Raw genomic sequence first — 19,702 nt, 5'->3', positions numbered from 1 at the left:
ACGTCCTAAAACGAATATGTCAACCAAACTTAATCAAGCAGTAAAATCATTACACGACAATAAAGATTTAATTATAAAAATGTCAGACAAAGGTGGCAACGTCACGGTGATGAATAAGAAAGATTACGAACAATCAATCATCAACATGTTATCTGACGAAACCACCTATAAAATCCTGGCTAGAAATCCGGTCGATGCAATCAAACATCAGATGAAAAAATTACTTGATGATGGGCAACAAGGAGGTTTCATTACCCAGAAACAAAAAGTTTTCATTTACATCGAACAACCTATTACTCCTATAATCCATGCGCTTCCAAAGATCCACAAACAAACAGTGCCTCCACCAATGAGACCAATTGTCTCTGGTATCGGATCAATCCTTGAAAGGCTGTCAGAATGGCTGGATACATTATTACAGCCTCTAGCACAAAAAACACCTGGCTTTTTAAAGGACACAAAACATGTTCTCCATTTATTACACAATAAATGCTGGGAAAAGAATTTTACCTGGCTCACATCTGATGTTGTATCACTATACACATCAATCCCACATGAAATAGCCTATACTGCTCTTGATTACCATCTGTCGAAACATAGTACTTATGAAAAAAAAATTCAATCTTTTATTCTAGAAGTACTTATGTTCCTGTTAACTAATAACTATTTCCAATTTGATACTAAATATTATTTACAACTTAAAGGCGTGTCAATGGGGGCCAAGTTTTCCCCATCAGTAGCCAACTTGGTGATGTCATGGTGGGAACAATTCGACATTTTTTCTTCCGACAATACATACAGCAACTGCATAGAATGGTACGGCAGATATATCGATGACATTTTGATTATCTGGAAAGGGAACACTGACATCATCCCTAAATTCGTGGAAGCTCTCAATGACAACCAGTGCAACCTCAAATTCACTTACCATCATGATACCTCACACATCATATTCCTAGATTTGGAATTAAAAGGTGATAAAGGCCAAGTCATATCCACCAAAACCCATCGAAAACCTACAGCTTCAAATAACATACTCCATGCGGAAAGTGACCATACAAAACATACCATCAAAGCCATACCTCTGGGTGAAATGCATCGTGCAAAAAGAAACTGTACCTCCCAGAACCAATTTGAGATAGAACAAAAACAAATAAGTACTAGACTCCAAGAAAGAGGCTACCCAAAATGGTCACTAAGCAGAGCCCGCAATATCATGACTAAGAAACCCAGAAGCCAACTTCTTGGTCACCACAAAATCCCTGATAAAAGACAAGAACCACAACCTGTTGTTAACCAACCCACACTGATTTTACAACAAAGTAACCAATTCACAAAAATCAAAAATATAGTTAACAACTACTTACCCATTCTCATGGAAGATGACACCTTGCGTACAATCTTGTCTGGAGGCTGTAGAATAGTGGCAAAAAAAGCCCCTTCCTTAGGCAATACTCTATCTCCATCTCTGTTTACATCTAACGAAAACACAAAAACAACGTGGTTGGAAACCAAAGGCTTCTACAGATGTGGCCACCATCCTTGCAAAGTCTGTTCTTACGCATATCCAACTAAAAACTTCAGCAATTCTACACAAACAGACACTTTCAACATTCAGAGTTACATCAATTGTAATTCTGTTTCAGTTATCTACCTAATCGAGTGTACAGAATGCCACTTAAAATATGTAGGCTGCACAAATCGGAAATTTAAGATAAGAATCTTAGAACATCTCAGCTACATAAGAAATGCAAACATTCTCAACATATTTAATGCGTCTAAACATTTCATTTCTCACCACAATAGAAATACCAAAACCTTTCGTTAAACACATTTGAGAGAAGTCTATTGGATTTATAGGTTAAATACAAGATACCCAGAAGGTCTGAATTTAAAGAAAGAACTAATGTACCTCTATTAATCCATCAATAATAATAAAAATAATAACAATAAAAAAACAGCATCTCAACATAATGCATATGTTCCGAGAGTGCATAGCACATACTAGGTTACCATGTTCCAAGTTTCTTCAAGGTATACATATAATCCCATTTATATGTTACAAAATTCCCATTATGTACATGCATAATATTTGTTAATTGCTATGTACATAGTAACCCTCACATCACTCAGCCCTTGTTGTTTTAACAATGTACGTTTCCCCACCCCACTAGTCAAAGTTGCGGTCCTACCTACACTTCTCCACATCTTATCCTCGCCATTACAAAAAGCGCCCTGCCTAAATATTATTAAATTATCGGTTATCATACATATGTCACAAAAATACACAAAAAACAAAAAATAAAAAATAATAAAAAATATAATAAACAAATGACAAATATAGAATAACATATGACATATATGGGACAATAGCTGTATATAATAAACCTCAAAGTCAAAGAGACTAAATTAATTTTTTGGACAAATTACATCTATTAACAGCAACACAACTCTTTTGATTTTTTTAAACCAGTGTCAATACGCAACATCTCATTATCACTATTGATATAAGACTCATTTTTGATATAAGTACTGACCAGCAGCAAAGAACGCCTACGATTCGTCTTCGTCCAACAAAATCGGCACGGAAGTATGATCAAGCTGGCTACTGTCTCCCACTTCATACTTCAAAACGAGTCCTGGAACGCAAAAAATCCAATAATTTTACAAACACGCAATTTGATACGATTTTTACATTGCATAGAAGTTTTATTAATGAAATACAAAGCAGAATTTTGAATAAATCCTGTATACAAAAGCACACTAAACAATACCAAGTCACGGTTACCTGACACTCATTTCCGGTGCTTGCGTTCCAAAGGTAGTCATGACCATGACACGCAATCACCACCAAAAATCAGCTGTCCCACCAACTAAGTATAAATCTGACAGCGCGCTCATTTTGAAACCTACCACAGCCAAGTTTAAGGACGCGGCAGTCGTCCGAAACGCGTAGGCCTAGAGAATACCACCCCTCCACTTCTTACACACCCAGGACCCAATACAACTGGACTTTCCTTTTAATCTAAACCAATTAAACTTGGAAAATATTTTTCCATTTTAACGCTACTCAGCGCTGGATCCTACCTCCCTTCCTTTTCTCTTATTCAACTCCTTGTTGTATCAGTCAATATCCATGAGGGTAAGTTAATTACTGAGCTTTTTGTCAAAACAACGGATAGGAATAATCTGTTAACGTTTAATAGTAATCATCCACGCTCTATGTTAAAAAGTCTCCCTACCAGTCAATACATTCGTGCTAAACGTATTACTAGTGTAGTAAGTAAATTGGATGATACCCTTCTTAATATGCAAAACAAATTTCTTCACAGGGGTTACCCGATATCATCCCTTAAACGTCAGAGGACTAAGGTGGAATCAATTGAGAGGGATACATTGTTAAAAACTAGAACGCGAGGGTCATTGCCTGCACGTATACCCTTTGTTACCACATTTGTGGAGAACAGTAATAGTATAAATAGTATTATACTTAAACATTGGCCCGTGCTGAGATACAGCTTACCCCATATCCCTGAAATCCAAAATAATCCCCTCTTTTCATACCACAGGTCACCTAACCTACAAGATAGATTAGTACACTCTGACATAGGTCCTGGCAGAATACACAGACAAACCTACTTTACAAAGAGCCACATGGGTTGTTATCCCTGCCTCAATTGTGTTAATTGTTCGTTAATACAAAAGGGTCCAAAATGTATCGATCCTCACTCCAAACAATCTTATGACATAAGATTTTATTTGAATTGCATATCTGACCATGTCGTATATATATTGGAGTGTCCTTGTCACTTGTACGTTGGAGAAACTTCTCTTGAATTTAAAATACGGTTAAACCAACACCGTTATACCATCCGGAAAAAACGGTTGGATCTCCCAGTATCCTAGCACTACACAGAGGCAGGACATACGGAGAGAGAAATGCGGGTTTATCTAATTGATCACATACCAATTCCACGTAGGGGAGGTAATCGTATAAAAATGCTTAAATATAAAGAACTACAGTGGATAGAGAGACTACAGACATTGCGACCTAACGGTCTCAATGTTGACTTTGTCGCACATGGTGTAATCTAGAAACTTGCTTGCCCACAGGGAGGGGTGCGTTGGTCATACACCCTCTGTGTATTTGAATCAGTGTATTGAATATGAATATAATATCTTGTAACGTACAATATTGTGTATCTCTTTCAGATCACTTATAAAGAATTTTTCAAGTACCTACCATGTTTACTATGGATCCATGTGCCGACACGTAAAAATATGTTTAGAAGTATTTTTATTCTTCATTGACAACACCATATGCGCCAATTTCTTTCTACATTTGTTATCTAAACATCATTTTCAAAAGTATGCAGAATAAAGAAATCTTTTATTTTGAAGCTTATAAGTAATTGTTCTTGTCATTGTACACACAGTGCGTTAAATTAGCGTTTTTGTACAAATATGGACGGATTGTTCATTTGTGTTCACACAATATCTTTTTCATATTGATCTAATAATAAGATGTCTTTTATCGTCTTACGTAATATATTATTGATATAATGTATCTCGGCTATTGATATGGCTTTCACTATGAATACTATTCACATTTATCTATGGTCCTCAGCAGGTCATTATGGTATATACATATCACATACATGCTGCATGATGAAACAATCCCAGTTAGAGCTTCCCTTACCAAGATGGCCACTGATGGCTTTTTATGTAGCTGTACGCATGCGCGGAACAGCGTTTTATACCTTTATATATTATAACTCCTTAGATGCATATTATATTCTTATATCTTGCATCTAGAAAGCCATTAATATTATCTATCTATTATAATTAGGCTATTATATTCTTTATTCGTATATGTGCGCCGCTCCGTGCGATGCAATCATTACATACCTAGATTCCTGTACCAAAATGGCCACCGCGGGCTTCAAACTTATTATGCGTATGCGCGGAATAGCGCCCTAGACCAACAGTTATACGTCAAAGAAAGGCACCGTTTTTCTCCCAAAGCACCGGAAACTATCGGGAACATGGATCCAAGGTATCACATGGCATTTGTTTTTACATTTTACACATTATATACACATGTGAACATTTATTGTTGTGTTTGCCAATTAGCACATAAGTTTTAATGTATACTGTGTTTCCAACCTTTATGAGGATGTTCATGTGTCTTATGTCACAATGTTGTACATTTGCATATTTTATTATCAATATTATGATTGTAATATTGTTTATTTTGATATTTCATTTTAATCACTTGTTAATGAGATCATTTGTCTGGTCTCCATATATTTCACTTGCCTTGCACTGTTTGTATGCTTGAAAAAGGCTTCAGATGTAGAGCCGAAACGTTTCACAAGGGCTAATAAAAAGGCCATTTTTTTCATATCACTTGGAGTGCTGCTTATTTTTGGACAACTAAACCTAACTATAGTGATGGATCCCTAACGCTAAACCTAACTACGGTGACGGATTCCTGACGCTAAACCTAACTAACTGTGACTGATTCCTGATGCTAAATTCCCTGACGCTATACCTGACGGTTACCTGACACTAACTAACCCTAATACTAAACTATCTGCTGACTTTCTAAACTGACTTTTTTTTTGTTTTTATTATATTTTATAAAGAAAATTAAAAAAAATAATCCTCAGGGACCAGGGAAATGTGGCCCTGAAGACTCAAAAGTGGTCAGTGATAGAGATCACTGACCAAAAGCGTGGGTGACAAGGGGAACACAAGGGGAACACAAGGACAGGAGTGGGAAGTGGATACAAATTGGTAAAAGCAAAAAAATACATGATATATTTGTTATTTTTTAACTGCTCTGCTCTGACTCTCTCCACAACCGCTCTCCTCGAACAGAGAGCGGGTGCGGCAGGATCTGAGGTCAGAGCAGGAAATTACGTATGCGATCGCTGCTATTGGCCGGTCGTCACTAACTAACCAATAGCAGCGATCGCGAAGGCGGGACCACTATGATTGGTCCCTGCACACTGAGCTGTGATAGGCTAATAGCTGTGATAGCCTGTCGGGAACAGCAGGCATCACAGCTTGATGAAACGCCGGGGGAAAATGGCGATGCATTTTCCCCTGGACGTACTATTCCTGCGCATTTTTCCCCCATTTGTGCATTGGTGTTTCAGTGGGGTGCTCTTTGCAGAAATATTTACCGATCCGTGCATCACGTCGTTTTCGGGGTCCAGCATCGCCCACATGATCTTCATTCTGACCTGGTCTGGAATCCCTGTGCTTTTGAGAAAACGGGAACTCAGGCTCTCAATACATTCCTATGGGAGCCAGAACAAATGCATTGTGAGCCTGAGTTCTGGTTTCCTCAAAAGCACAGTGATTCCAGACCAGGTCAGAATGTGATCACGTGGGCGGCGCTGGACCCAAAAGCTATGTAATGCACGGATCGGTTGTAAAGGATCTGCCAGGCACAGCTTCGGGGTTAACTCCCATAATTAATCAGTCAGCACCCGAATCTACATCCCTGAGACTGACTCCAGCTTCCACCGCTCAGGCTGGCAGGCTTAGGAGTGGGAGAGCCTATCGCAACCTGGCCAGACTCAGCTAGCTCCCGCCCTCTGTCTATTTAAGCCTGCCCTTCCTGTCCCTCGGTGCTTGTGATTCTTTTCGTGTGGTTTCCTGGCCCAGCTACAGCTCCTTCTATTTTGATCCTGCTCCATACAGACCCTGGCTTACTGACTACTCTTCTGCTCTTCGTTTGGTACCTCGCACACTCCTGGCTTGACTCGGCTCGTTCACCACTCTGGTTGCTCACAGTGTTGCCGTGGGCAACTGCCCCTTTCCCTTGCTTGTATTCCCTTGTATGTTTGTCGTGTTTGTCGTGCACTTACTGAGCGCAGGGACCGCCGCCCAGTTGTACCCCGTCGCCTAGGGCGGGTCGTTGCAAGTAGGCAGGGACAGAGTGGCGGGTAGACTAGGGCTCACTTGTCCGTTTTCCTACCCCCCGTCATTACATAATCACAAGCCCATACCTAGTCTACCCTGGTCCCTGACACCACTATGGACCCCCGTGAGACCCTGGCTCAGCAAATGCAGGGTCTCTCCCTACAGGTCCATGCCCTGGCTCAGAGGGTCAACCAGCCTGATGCTACCTTGGTAGTTCCCCTCACCTCACCTCTTGAACCCCACCTCAAGTTGCCCGACCGGTTCTCAGGGGACCGGAGGGCTTTTCTCTCCTTTCGGGAGAGTTGTAGGCTTTACTTTCGTTTAAAGCCTCATTCCTCAGGTTCTGAGAGCCAGCGGGTGGGTATAATTATGTCCCAGCTCCAGGAAGGGCCCCAAGAGTGGGCCTTCTCCTTGGCTCCTGACGCCCCTGAACTTTCCTCTGTTGATTGTTTCTTTTCTGCTCTCTGACTTATTTATGATGAGACTGACAGGACTGCCTTTGCCGAGAGTCAGCTGGTGACCTTACGTCAGGGTAAGAGACCTGTTGAGGAGTATTGTTCTGACTTTAGGAAGTAGTGCGTAGCTTCTCGGTGGAATGACCCTGCCTTAAGGTGCCAGTTTAGGTTGGGTCTGTCGAATGCCCTGAAAGACCTGCTAGTTAGCTATCCCTCTTCTGACTCCCTAGACCAGGTTATGGCTTTAGCGGTACGACTTGACCGACGTCTCAGGGAACGACAACGTGAATGTTTATGTGTTTTCTCCTCCGACTCCCCCATGATGCCTCCCGAAGTTCCGTTGCTTCGTTCCTCCCCGAAAGACTCAGAGATACCTATGCAACTCGGGGCCTCCGTGTCCCCCCAACAACGTAGAGAATTCCGCAGGAAGAATGGTCTCTGCTTCTACTGTGGGGATGACAAGCATCAAGTGAACAACTGTCCTAAGTGTAAGAATGCAGCCAGAGAACTTCCGCGCCTAAGTGATCATCGGGGAGGTCACTTGGGCGCACAGGTATTTCCCGTAAATAGGAAACGTACTAAGATCTTGCTTCCCTTTCAGGTCTCTTTTGGTGGTAGGTCTGCTACCGGCAGTGCCTTCGTGGATTCAGGGTCCTCTACTAATATCATGTCTGTGGAATTTGCTATGTCTCTTGCTATGCCTCTGATTGATTTGCCTAAACCTGTCCCGGTAGTCGGTATCGACTCCACTCCTCTTGCTAATGGTTATTTTACACAGCATACCCCTGTTTTTGAACTCCTTGTTGGCTCCATGCATTTGGAGCAGTGCTCTGTACTGTTGATGCAGGGATTATCGTACGATTTGGTTCTAGGCCTTCCCTGGTTGCAGTTGCATAATCCCACGTTTGACTGGAATACTGGGGAGCTAACCAAATGGGGTAATGAATGTTTTACGTCATGTTTTTCTGTTAATTCTATTTCTCCCCCTGAGGAGGCGAACTCGCTACCCGAGTTTGTTCAGGACTTCGCTGATGTTTTCTCTAAGGAGGCCTCCGAAGTGTTACCTCCTCATAGAGAATACGATTGCGCTATCGAATTGGTACCAGGAGCTAAGCTTCCTAAGGGTAGGATATTTAATCTTTCTTGTCCCGAACGTGAAGCCATGAGAGAGTATATCCAGGAATGCCTGGCCAAGGGTTACATTCGTCCCTCTACTTCTCCGGTAGGTGCTGGCTTCTTCTTCGTAGGGAAGAAGGATGGTGGTCTTAGGCCATGCATTGACTACCGTAGCCTGAATAAGGTCACGGTAAGGAACCAGTATCCCCTTCCTTTGATTCCTGATCTCTTCAATCAGGTTCAGGGGGCCCAATGGTTCTCTAAGTTGGACCTACGGGGGGCGTATAACCTTATCCACATCAAAGAGGGGGATGAGTGGAAGACTGCGTTTAACACGCCCGAAGGCCATTTCGAATACCTCGTCATGCCCTTTGGGTTGTGTAATGCCCCTGCGGTCTTCCAGAATTTCATAAATGAGATTTTGAGAAATTACCTGGGGATATTTCTTGTAGTGTACCTTGATGACATACTGGTGTTTTCCAAGGACTGGTCCTCCCACATTGAGAATGTCAGGAAGGTGCTCCAGGTCCTTCGGGAAAACAAACTGTTTGCCAAAACCGAAAAATGTGTGTTTGGGGTACAGGAAATACCATTTTTGGGTCAAATCCTCACTCCTCATGAATTCCGCATGGACCCCGCCAAGGTTCAGGCTGTGGCGGAATGGGTCCAACCTGCCTCCCTGAAGGCGTTACAGTGTTTTTTGGGGTTCGCTAATTATTACAGGAGATTTATTGCTAACTTCTCGGTCATCGCTAAGCCTCTTACGGACCTCACTTGCAAAGGAGCTGATCTCCTCCACTGGCCTCCTGAGGCTGTCCAGGCTTTTGAGGTCCTTAAGAAGTGCTTTATCTCGGCCCCGGTGCTGGTTCAGCCCAACCAAATGGAGCCATTTATCGTGGAAGTTGACGCATCTGAGGTGGGAGTGGGGGCTGTCTTGTCCCAGGGTACCAGTTCCCTCACCCATCTCCGCCCCTGTGCCTACTTCTCCAGGAAGTTTTCGCCAACTGAGAGTAACTATGATATTGGCAACCGCGAACTCTTAGCCATTAAATGGGCATTTGAAGAGTGGCGCCACTTCCTGGAGGGGGCTAGGCACCAGGTAACGGTCCGAATCTGGTTTTCCTAGAATCTGTCCGGAGGCTAAAACCGAGACAAGCTCGATGGGCGTCATTTTTTACCAGATTCAATTTTTTGGTTACCTATAGGGCTGGGTCTAAAAATATTAAGGCTGATGCACTGTCGCGTAGCTTCATGGCCAGCCCTCCTTCAGAGGAAGATCCTGCTTGTATTTTGCCTCCAGGTATAATCATTTCCTTGATCGATTCTGATTTAGTCTCTGAAATTGCTGCTGATCAAGGTTCAGCTCCCGGGAACCTTCCTGAGAACAAGCTGTTTGTTCCCCTGCATTTCCGGCTAAGGGTACTTAGGGAAAATCATGACTCCGCACTATCTGGTCATCCAGGCATGCTGGGTACCAAACACCTCATTACTAGAAACTATTGGTGGCCTGGGTTGCCTAAAGACGTTAAGGCCTACGTCGCCGCTTGTGAGGTTTGTGCTAGGTCCAAGACTCCCAGGTCCCGACCAGCGGGCGTACTGCGTTCGTTGCCCATTCCCCAGAGACCTTGGACACATATCTCCATGGATTTTATCACCGATTTGCCTCCATCCCAAGGCAAGTCGGTGGTGTGGGTGGTAGTAGACCGCTTCAGTAAGATGTGCCACTTTGTGCCCCTCAAGAAACTACCCAACGCCAAGACGTTGGCTACCTTGTTTGTCAAACACATCCTGCGTCTCCATGGGGTCCCTGTCAATATTGTTTCGGACAGAGGGGTACAATTTGTTTCATTGTTTTGGAGAGCCTTCTGTATGAAGTTGGAGATTGATCTGTCCTTCTCCTCTGCCTTCCATCCTGAAACCAATGGACAAACTGAGAGGACTAATCAATCTCTAGAACAATATTTAAGGTGTTTTGTCTCTGACTGTCAATATGATTGGGTTTCATTCATTCCCCTCGCCGAATTTTCCCTTAATAACCGGGTCAGTAACTCGTCAGGGGTCTCCCCCTTTTTCTGTAATTTTGGGTTTAATCCACGGTTCTCCTCCGTTTCACCTGGTAGTTCCAACAATCCCGAGGTAGAGGTCGTTCATCGGGAACTGTGCACAGTCTGGGCCCAGGTTCAGAAGAACCTAGAGGCGTCCCAGAGCGTACAAAAAACTCAGGCTGATAGAAAACGTTCTGCTAACCCCCTGTTTATGGTCGGGGATCTGGTGTGGTTGTCGTCTAGGAACTTGCGTCTCAAGGTTCCGTCCAAGAAGTTTGCTCCCCGGTTTATTGGGCCGTATAAGGTCATTGAGGTACTCAATCCTGTCTCCTTCCGGCTGGAGTTACCCCCGTCTTTTCGTATACACGACGTGTTTCATGCCTCTCTCCTTAAACGCTGCTCCCCGTCCTTGGCTCCCTCGAGGAGACCTCCTGTTCCCGTCCTCACCCCTAAGGGGGTGGAATTCGAGGTGGCCAAGATTGTGGACAGCAAGATGGTCCAAGGCTCCCTCCAGTACCTTGTCCATTGGAGAGGATACGGGCCCGAGGAGAGGACTTGGGTACTCGCCCGGGATGTTCACGCTGGGGTATTGGTCAGGAGGTTCCACCTGCGTTTCCCCAGTAAGCCAGGTCCACTTAGAAAGGGTCCGGTGGCCCCTCATAAAAGGGGGGGTACTGTAAAGGATCTGCCAGGCACAGCTTCGGGGTTAACTCCCATAATTAATCAGTCAGCACCCGAATCTACATCCCTGAGACTGACTCCAGCTTCCACCACTCAGGCTGGCAGGCTTAGGAGTGGGAGAGCCTATCGCAAACTGGCCAGACTCAGCTAGCTCCCGCCCTCGGTCTATTTAAGCCTGCCCTTCCTGTCCCTCGGTGCTTGTGATTCTTTTCGTGTGGTTTCCTGGCCCAGCTACAGCTCCTTCTATTTTGATCCTGCTCCATACAGACCCTGGCTTACTGACTACTCTTCTGCTCTTCGTTTGGTACCTCGCACACTCCTGGCTTGACTCGGCTCGTTCACCACTCTGGTTGCTCACGGTGTTGCCGTGGGCAACTGCCCCTTTCCCTTGCTTGTATTCCCTTGTATGTTTGTCGTGTTTGTCGTGCACTTACTGAGCGCAGGGACTGCCGCCCAGTTGTACCCCGTCGCCTAGGGCGGGTCGTTGCAAGTAGGCAGGGACAGAGTGGCGGGTAGACTAGGGCTCACTTGTCCGTTTCCCTACCCCCCGTCATTACATCGGTAAGTATTTCTGCACACAGCACCCCACTGAAACACAAGTGTACAAATGGAGGGAGAAATGTAAACAAAAATTAATTGTGGAGGTGCGCCTTTTACCGGAAATTTGGTGGCACTGTTGTTTATGTGGTGTTGTGCTGACGCTGTTCATTGATGGCACTGTTAACGGGGGCACCCTGACTGTGTAGTTAGTTTAGGCACTTAGTTATGGGGCTGTGACATGCATTTATTTACATTGAAAAAAATTCTAGTCACTGATCGTAGATAATTAAAAAACATACAAGTGTGTGCTTTACATTACGTCCTTGTTCCAAAGGCTCATTGATTTCTGAAGTGGAAAATATGTGCGTTAACCAGGATTGCCAACCTGATTCTTTTTTAAGGACGATTTATCCAAAAATCACGGACGGCCAACATTTTTTACGGACGAATTAGTATACCATAATAAATCAAAGTAATTTCTATAGCTTTGAAAATTGATCTGAACTTATCAGCAGCATGTAATGTAACCTCTGAAATTATTATAATTACAATCCCACATCTGTACAAGTTCCTAAAAATTCTAAAAAATCAAGGACACACCAATTTTTTTAAATGCAGCCAGTTTTATTACAGGCATCCAATGCCATCAACAAGCTGGAACAAAGATGTCCGTCAATGTGAAGTTAAATATTTTAGGACGTTTTTCCAGCCCAATGGCGTTGCCCAAATCTGATGACCGGATCCAGGCACTGTAGACATCCGATGGCTCTGGTGTCCCATTCCTTGTAGGGAAAGATGATCACTTTTCTATGGTGGTATTGTGGTCACCTTTTATCTTACAGTTGATGAAAGATCTCACAGTGGCCCACCTACAATCTGATTTATTGACCACAGCGTTTCTTTAGCAGTTCACTCAGTGTGGTCATGAATTCAGTGTGCTCCAGCTTTGGTATTTCCCTCCAGACAACTGGTTCCTGGGCCACAACGTTCTTCAGATCTGCGCTCTGTGCGGTGGTTCTTGCACTTTGCTCTTTCATATCAGCATCTGCTTTTTGGGCCTCGTTTGTTAGATCTTTTTTCGGTGTGGTGACAAATGCACTCAGGTCTAGCTTCGGAGCAGCCGGTATCTGGGCCATATCATTTTTAATATGTTTCTTCGGTGCGGTTTTAAATGCACTCAGGTCTAGCTTCGGAGCAGCTGGTATCTGGGCCACATCGATTATTGGACCTTTCTTTGGTGCAGTGGTAAATGCACTCAGGTCTAGCTTCGGAGCAGCCGGTATCTGGACCACATCAATTTTTGGATCTTTCTTTGGTGCGGTGGTAAATGCACTCAGGTCTAGCTTCGGAGCAGCCGGTATCTGGGCCACATCGATTTTTGGACCTTTCTTTGGTGCAGTGGTAAATGCACTCAGGTCTAGCTTCGGAGCAGCCGGTATCTGGACCACATCAATTTTTGGATCTTTCTTTGGTGCAGTGGTAAATGCACTCAGGTCTAGCTTCGGAGCAGCCGGTATCTGGACCACATAAATTTTTGGATCATTCTTTGGTGCGGTGGTAAATGCACTCAGGTCTAGCTTCGGAGCAGCTGGTATCTGGACCACATCAATTTTTGGATCTTTCTTTGGTGCAGTGGTAAATGCACTCGGGTCTAGCTTCGGAGCAGCTGGTATTTGGCCCACATCGATTTTTGGATCTTTCTTTGGTGCGGTCATAAATGCACTCAGGTCAAGCTTCGGAGCAGCTGGTATCTGGACCACATCGATTTTTGGATCTTTCTTTGGTGCGGTCATAAATGCACTCAGGTCAAGCTTCGGAGCAGCTGGTATCTGGACCACATCGATTTTTATATCTTTCTTTGGTGCGGTGGTAAATGCACTCAGGTCTAGCTTCGGAGCAGCTGGTATTTGGCCCACATCTATTTTTGGATCTTTCTTTGGTGCGGTCATAAATGCACTCAGGTCAAGCTTCGGAGCAGCTGGTATCTGGACCACATCAATTTTTATATCTTTCTTTGGTGCGGTGATAAATGCACTCGGCTCTAGCTTCGGAGCAGCTGGTATCTGGACCACATCAATTTCTGGATCTTTCTTTGGTGCAGTGGTAAATGCACTCAGGTCTAGCTTCGGAGCAGCCGGTATCTGGAACACATCGATTTTTGGATCTTTCTTTGGTGCGGTGGTAAATGCACTCAGATCTAGCTTCGAAGCAGCTGGTATCTGGGCCACATTGATTTTTTGATCTTTCTTTGGTGCGGTGGTAAATGCACTCGGCTCTAGCTTCGGAGCAGCTGGTATCTGGGCCATATCGTCTTTTAGCTTTTCCTTTGGTGAGCTGGTATTTGCAGCTGTCTTTTCCACAACAACTTCCTTTAGCTCATCCTCCATTGGCTGTTGGTGCAATTTGTAGCTGTTTTTCTTACCACAGCATTTCTTTAGGAATTTTAGTGCAGTCATAAATGCGCTCGGCTCTAGCTTCGGGGCAGCTGGTATGTGGGCCACATTGTTTTTTAGATCCTCGCTCGAAGCTGTGATTTTTACACTCGGCTCTTTCTTTGGAGCAGCCGGCTTCTCCACAACAACTTCCTTTAGCTCGCCCTCTGCTGGGTCCTGACGCACGAATTGGTGCAATTTGTAGATAAAATATATCAGGGCCCCCATCACAGCGAACAGAAAGGCGTCAAATACTGCCACAGCAGTGTAACCAAGGATTTCCTCCAGGGTGGCAGCTGGCAGGGGCACGGTAGGGGTGGTCACTGTCCAGAAATGAATAATAAATAATAGTGAGACTTTACATACAGTATACCAGACGAGGACATTCTAAACATGCTGGGAATTGTAGTTTCACAACAGTTGGGTTCCATGCACACGAACGTGCTTTTGCGGCCGCAAATCTCCCGATAATCCACGGGAGAATTGCGGCCCCATTCATTTATATGGTCCCATGCACCCGACCGTGATTTCCATAGAAAATAATGGATGCGGTCATGTGCACAGCCCGCAATTTGCGGGTGGCTTGCGGGTGACACTCAGCGGCCGGCCGACCCAAAATCATGGCCGTGCACATGGCAACGGTTGTGTGCATGAGGCCTTACATAGTCTCAAGTTGGAGACCATTTTTGCAGATCATTGACTTATACTTAGTAACAAAGCCCCCCCTATTAGAAAATTTCCATTACCTGCTGATCTTCTAGTGACCCGACCCTCTAGATCACACGGGGCGACCGTCAGCAAAATCAGTAGCAAAACTCTTACATCCATCATTATCATCTCTTTAATCAAAACCCTCAAATATCTCCAGCACATCCCCCGCATTATATAGTGCTGGACAGGGTATTGTGATATCACTGGTATTGTGATGTCACCAACAGTGCAGAGTTCTGATGATGTAATCTGGGCGGGGCCTGAGTGAAGGGCAGTGCATGCAGGGATAATGTGACTGCTCTCATGTTTTTAAAATGTTTTTCTTGGTTTTATATAAATCACAATAATTATATCATTCTGCTACTTTCTAATATGTTTTTCAAAATCTCTGCTTTCTGGCAGTGAATGGGAGCATTCTTGCTTACATTCAGAGGCTGAAAACCTGTACAGACCTAATACGTCTCAAAGCTGAGGGTTTGTTACATTTGTAGTCCATTTAGACAATCCTCTATGAGGTAAATACAGCAGCGACACAAATTTCATTCCTGTTCTGACAGTTTATTATATTAAGTCAGTGCATGTAAATACAGAAGGTCTGTAGCTGTGGCTCAGGTCTGTATAATACACAATGCAGCTGCTAAAGAACCTCTTCTTAAAGAGAGAGGGAGTATTATATGTCAATCATTAGCTGGCACAGAAGAAAGAAACTTCCTGCAAAAGCCAAGTGAGACAGATAGGAAAAGATAGGCAGCGCCAATGTAGCGCCACTGATCTCTTGTAACAGAACCCCCCCAAGTATAAATGCACATTACCTGCTGTTCTTCTAGTTACCAGACCTTCTACATCACATGGGGCGACAGTCAGCAAAATAAGCAGCAAAACTCTCACATCCATCATCATCATAATCATCATCTCCTTCTCCAAAACCCTCAACTGTCCCCAGCACATCCTTCACATTATGTAGGGCTGGATGGGGCATTGTGATGTCACTGGTATTGTGATGTCACTAACAGTTCTAGGTTCTGATAATGTCGTCATCTGGGTGGGGCCTGAGGGACAGACCATGTGGGTGGTGTCGATGGGTTGAAAAAGCCCCAGGGCTGCCATAGCTATATGCCTATTAGGTGAGAAGCACGGCTTAATAGATTTTTTGTTTTTAATAGGTGGTGAAAAAAAAAGACACAGATATGGTATCGCTGCAATTGTAACTACCCTCGTAATAAAATTAACCAGTTATTTAATGTGCACGGATACCCGAAATAAAAAAAACGTGAAAAACTATGGAAAAATTTATTTTATTTTCCATTTCCTCCTTTAATTTTTTTTTTTAATAAAACCTAATCAATTTATATCTTCCCTGAAAATAGTTCTATTAAAAAAAATATAACTCATCCTGCAAAAAACAAGCCCACATGCAACTTAGATGATGGAAAAATAAAAAAGTTAATGGATCTCTGAATTCAGTGATCCAAAAACATTCGGCCACAATCGGCTCGGTAATGTAGGGGCGTAAACCCTGTAGTAATGAAGTTGTTAAGAAAGATTTCACAGAAAAAGTCTTTTTTTTTTTTCTAGATGAATCCGAAAAAGTAGATTCCACTTTTAAAGGGTAACTAAACGTTTGACAAACTTCTGACAAGTCATCGTGAGACCCCTACCAATCGCTAAAAAAAATGGCAGAAGCGCTCGTGTGAGCGCTCAGCTGCTTTGTGTCTGTTCGGCTTTTTCCGGAAATCAATGTATCGGAGTACAGGCTCAATAGAAAATCTTTGAGCCCATTCACCGATACATTGATCTGCTGAAAAAGCCGAACAGAAACGAAGCAGCTGAGCGCTCACACGAGCACTTCTGCCATTTCGTTTTAGCGATTGGTGGGGTTCTCAGTGCTGTGACCCCCACTAATCAAAACTTCTGACGTGTCATTATGACACATCAGAAGTTTGTCAAACGTTTAGTTACCCTTTAACCCCTTCCCAACATTTGCCGTATGGGTACACCATGCAAAGCTATGATTTCCCGCAAATTGCCGTATCCATACGCCAAATGTTTGGCACCGGCTCAGAAGCTGAGCCGGTACCATCATCGCCGGATCTCAGCTGTATCTTACATCCGTTTTTTACAAAAAACATAAAAAACTTAAAAAACTATACCAGAGTTTCTGTTTTTTGGTCACTTTGCCCTACAAATATTGGAATAAAAAGTGATCAAAAAGTCGCACATATCCAAAAATGGTACCTATAAAAACTATAGCTTGTCTCGCAAAAAACAAGCCCTCATACAGCTCCGTCGACAAAAGAATGAAAAAGTTATTGTTCTCACAACTTGGCGATAGAAAAAATACATTCTTTTTACAAAAGTAATTTTATTGTGCAAAAAGTTGTAAAACATAACAAAAGTTCTATAAATTAGGTATCGCCGGACTTGTACTGACCCGCAGAATAAAGTTAACATGTCATTTATAACGCATGGTGAACGCTGTATAAATAAAACTAAAAAAGCTATGCCAGAATTGCGTTTTTTTGTTTACCTGGCCTCCCAAAAAATAGGATAAAAGGTGATCAAAAGTCGCATGTACCCCAAAATGATACCAATAATCGTTACAGCTCGTCCCGCAAAAAAACAGCCCTCATACCACTACGTTTATGAAAAAATAAAATTAGTTATGGCTCCAATAAGTCAGGAAATAAAAAAATATGCAGTTGTGCCCGAGGGGAACATTTCTTCTGTTTCAAGAGGCAATTTATCAAGGACCTAAAATTAGGGAATCGGGAAGGGGAGGGCCCAAACATATCTGCTGGAAGCGAGTGCGCCCTTATTATACCAGGACAACACTTTACCAGCAAAATTCCCCAAACTGCAAAGGTACGGAGTGTGGACCAAAAGGGGCATAAGAAAGGACGCCACATATCAGCCGGCCTGTGCAGAAAGGATTGCTTCACAGCGTAACACACATCTATGGATTATTTTATTGTTTTTTTACCCCATTATTATAGCACCTGACTATGCCCCTGGTGTACTCTGCCCAGCTTACATGTACCCCCACATTATAAATGGAAACACCAGTAATACTCAAACGAATCTACTACCAAGCAAAATCCACGCTCCAAAAGCCAAATGGCGCTCTCTCCCATCTGAGCCCTACAGTGTGCCCAAACAGCAGTTTCCTTCCACATATATGGCATCGTCATACCTGGGAGAACCCTTTTAACAATTTTTGGGGTGTGTGTCTCCAGTGGCATAAGCTGGGCATGACATATTTGCCACTGAAATGGCATATCTAGGGAAAAATATAAATGTTTTAATTTGCACCATCCGCAGCGCATTCATTTATGTAAAAGACCTGTGGGGTGAAAATGCTCACTACACTCCTTAATAAATGCCTTGAGGGGTGCAGTTTCCAAATGGGGCAACTTCTCAGGGGTTTCTTTTTATTATTTCACATCTGAGCCTCTGCAATTGTGAACCAATACTTTGTAAATCGCCAAATTAGGCCTTAACTTTGCATGGTACGCTTTCACTCCTGAGCCTGGTCGAATGTCCAGGCAAAAGATTAGGGCCACATGTAGGGTGCTTCTAAAACCGGGAAACACTGCATAATAATTAGAGAGCTGTCTTGTTATGGTGGCACAAGCCGGGCACCACATATTGGCATATCTATGGGAAAAAATCCCATTTTCACTCTGCAACATCGAGTGAACACTAATTTCTACAAAACACCTGCAGGGTTAAAATGCTTACTACACCCCTTGGTAAATGCATTGAGGGGTGTAGTTTCCAAAATGGGGTCAATTCTGGGGGTTTCCACTGTTTTGGGCCCACAGGCGCCCAGAAACCAATCCAGCAACATCTGCACTCCAAATGGCGGTCCTTCCCTTCTGAGCCCTGCCGTTTGCCCAAACAGCAGTTTATGACCACATATGGGGTATTGCCGTACTCGGTAGAAATTGCTTTACAAATGTTGGGTTCTTTTTTTCCTTTATTTGTTGAGAAAATGAAAAAATTTGCGCTAAAGCTACGTCTTATTGAAGAAAAAGGACTGTTTTTATTTTCACTGCCTAATTCTAATAAATTCTATGAAACATTTGAGGGGTCAAAATGCTCACTACACCCCTAGATGAATTCCTCAAGAGGTGTAGTTTCCTAAATGGAGTCCCTTTTTGGGCGTTTTCATTGTTTTGTCCCCTCAGGGGCTTTGCAAATGTGACCTGGCCTCCGCAAATCATTCCTGCTAAATGTGATCTCAAAAAGCCAAATAGTGCTCTTTCCCTTCTAAGCCCTGCCGTGTGTCCAAACAGCCGTTTATTACCACATGTGGGGTATTGTTTTACTCGGGAGAAATTGCTTTACAAATTTTGTGGTGCTTTTTCTCCTTCAGTCCTTCCGGAAATGAGAAAAAATTAGCTAAACCTAGATTTTTTTTGAAAAAATGTAGATTATTATTTTCAGGGCCTACTTCCAATAATTTCTGCAAAAAAACTGTGGGGTCAAATCGCTCACTATGCCCCTACATAATTTCCTCAATGGGTGTAGTCTCCAAAATGGGGTCACTTGTGGGGGGTTTCCACTGTTTTGTCCCCTCAGGGGCTTTGTAAATGTGACATTGCCTCCGCAAACCATTCCTGCTAAATGTGAACTCCAAAAGCCAAATAGCGCTCTTTTCCGTCTCAGCCACGCCGTGTCTCCAAACAACCGTTTATTACCACATGTGGGGTATTGTTTTACTCGGGAGAAATTGCTTTACAAATTTTGCGGTGCTTTTTCTCCTTCAGTCCTTGTGAAAATTATA

General features: G+C 43.4%; 1 protein-coding gene across 2 annotated transcripts; it reads right to left on the bottom strand.

The window, feature by feature from the left end:
- Nucleotides 1-12,395: 12,395 nt before the first annotated feature.
- Nucleotides 12,396-15,829, bottom strand: LOC142748374 (uncharacterized). Of its 2 annotated transcripts, none has more exons than XM_075855470.1 (2): nucleotides 15,729-15,829; nucleotides 12,396-14,528 (listed from the first exon to the last, which is right to left on the bottom strand). In XM_075855470.1, the coding sequence occupies exons 1-2, from the start codon at nucleotides 15,826-15,828 to the stop codon at nucleotides 12,655-12,657; spliced, it is 1,974 nt and encodes a 657-aa protein (XP_075711585.1). In that variant the 5' UTR covers nucleotide 15,829; the 3' UTR covers nucleotides 12,396-12,654. The 2 variants fall into 2 exon arrangements, with proteins under 2 accessions (XP_075711585.1, XP_075711586.1); XM_075855471.1 differs by lacking the exon at nucleotides 15,729-15,829 and adding an exon at nucleotides 14,952-15,038.
- Between the last annotated feature and the right edge of the window lie 3,873 nt (nucleotides 15,830-19,702).

This window comes from Rhinoderma darwinii, chromosome 3 (genome assembly GCF_050947455.1).
Source record: "Rhinoderma darwinii isolate aRhiDar2 chromosome 3, aRhiDar2.hap1, whole genome shotgun sequence".
Taxonomy (NCBI): Eukaryota; Metazoa; Chordata; class Amphibia; order Anura; family Rhinodermatidae; genus Rhinoderma; species Rhinoderma darwinii.
This window is presented reverse-complemented; position numbering and strand designations above follow the sequence as displayed.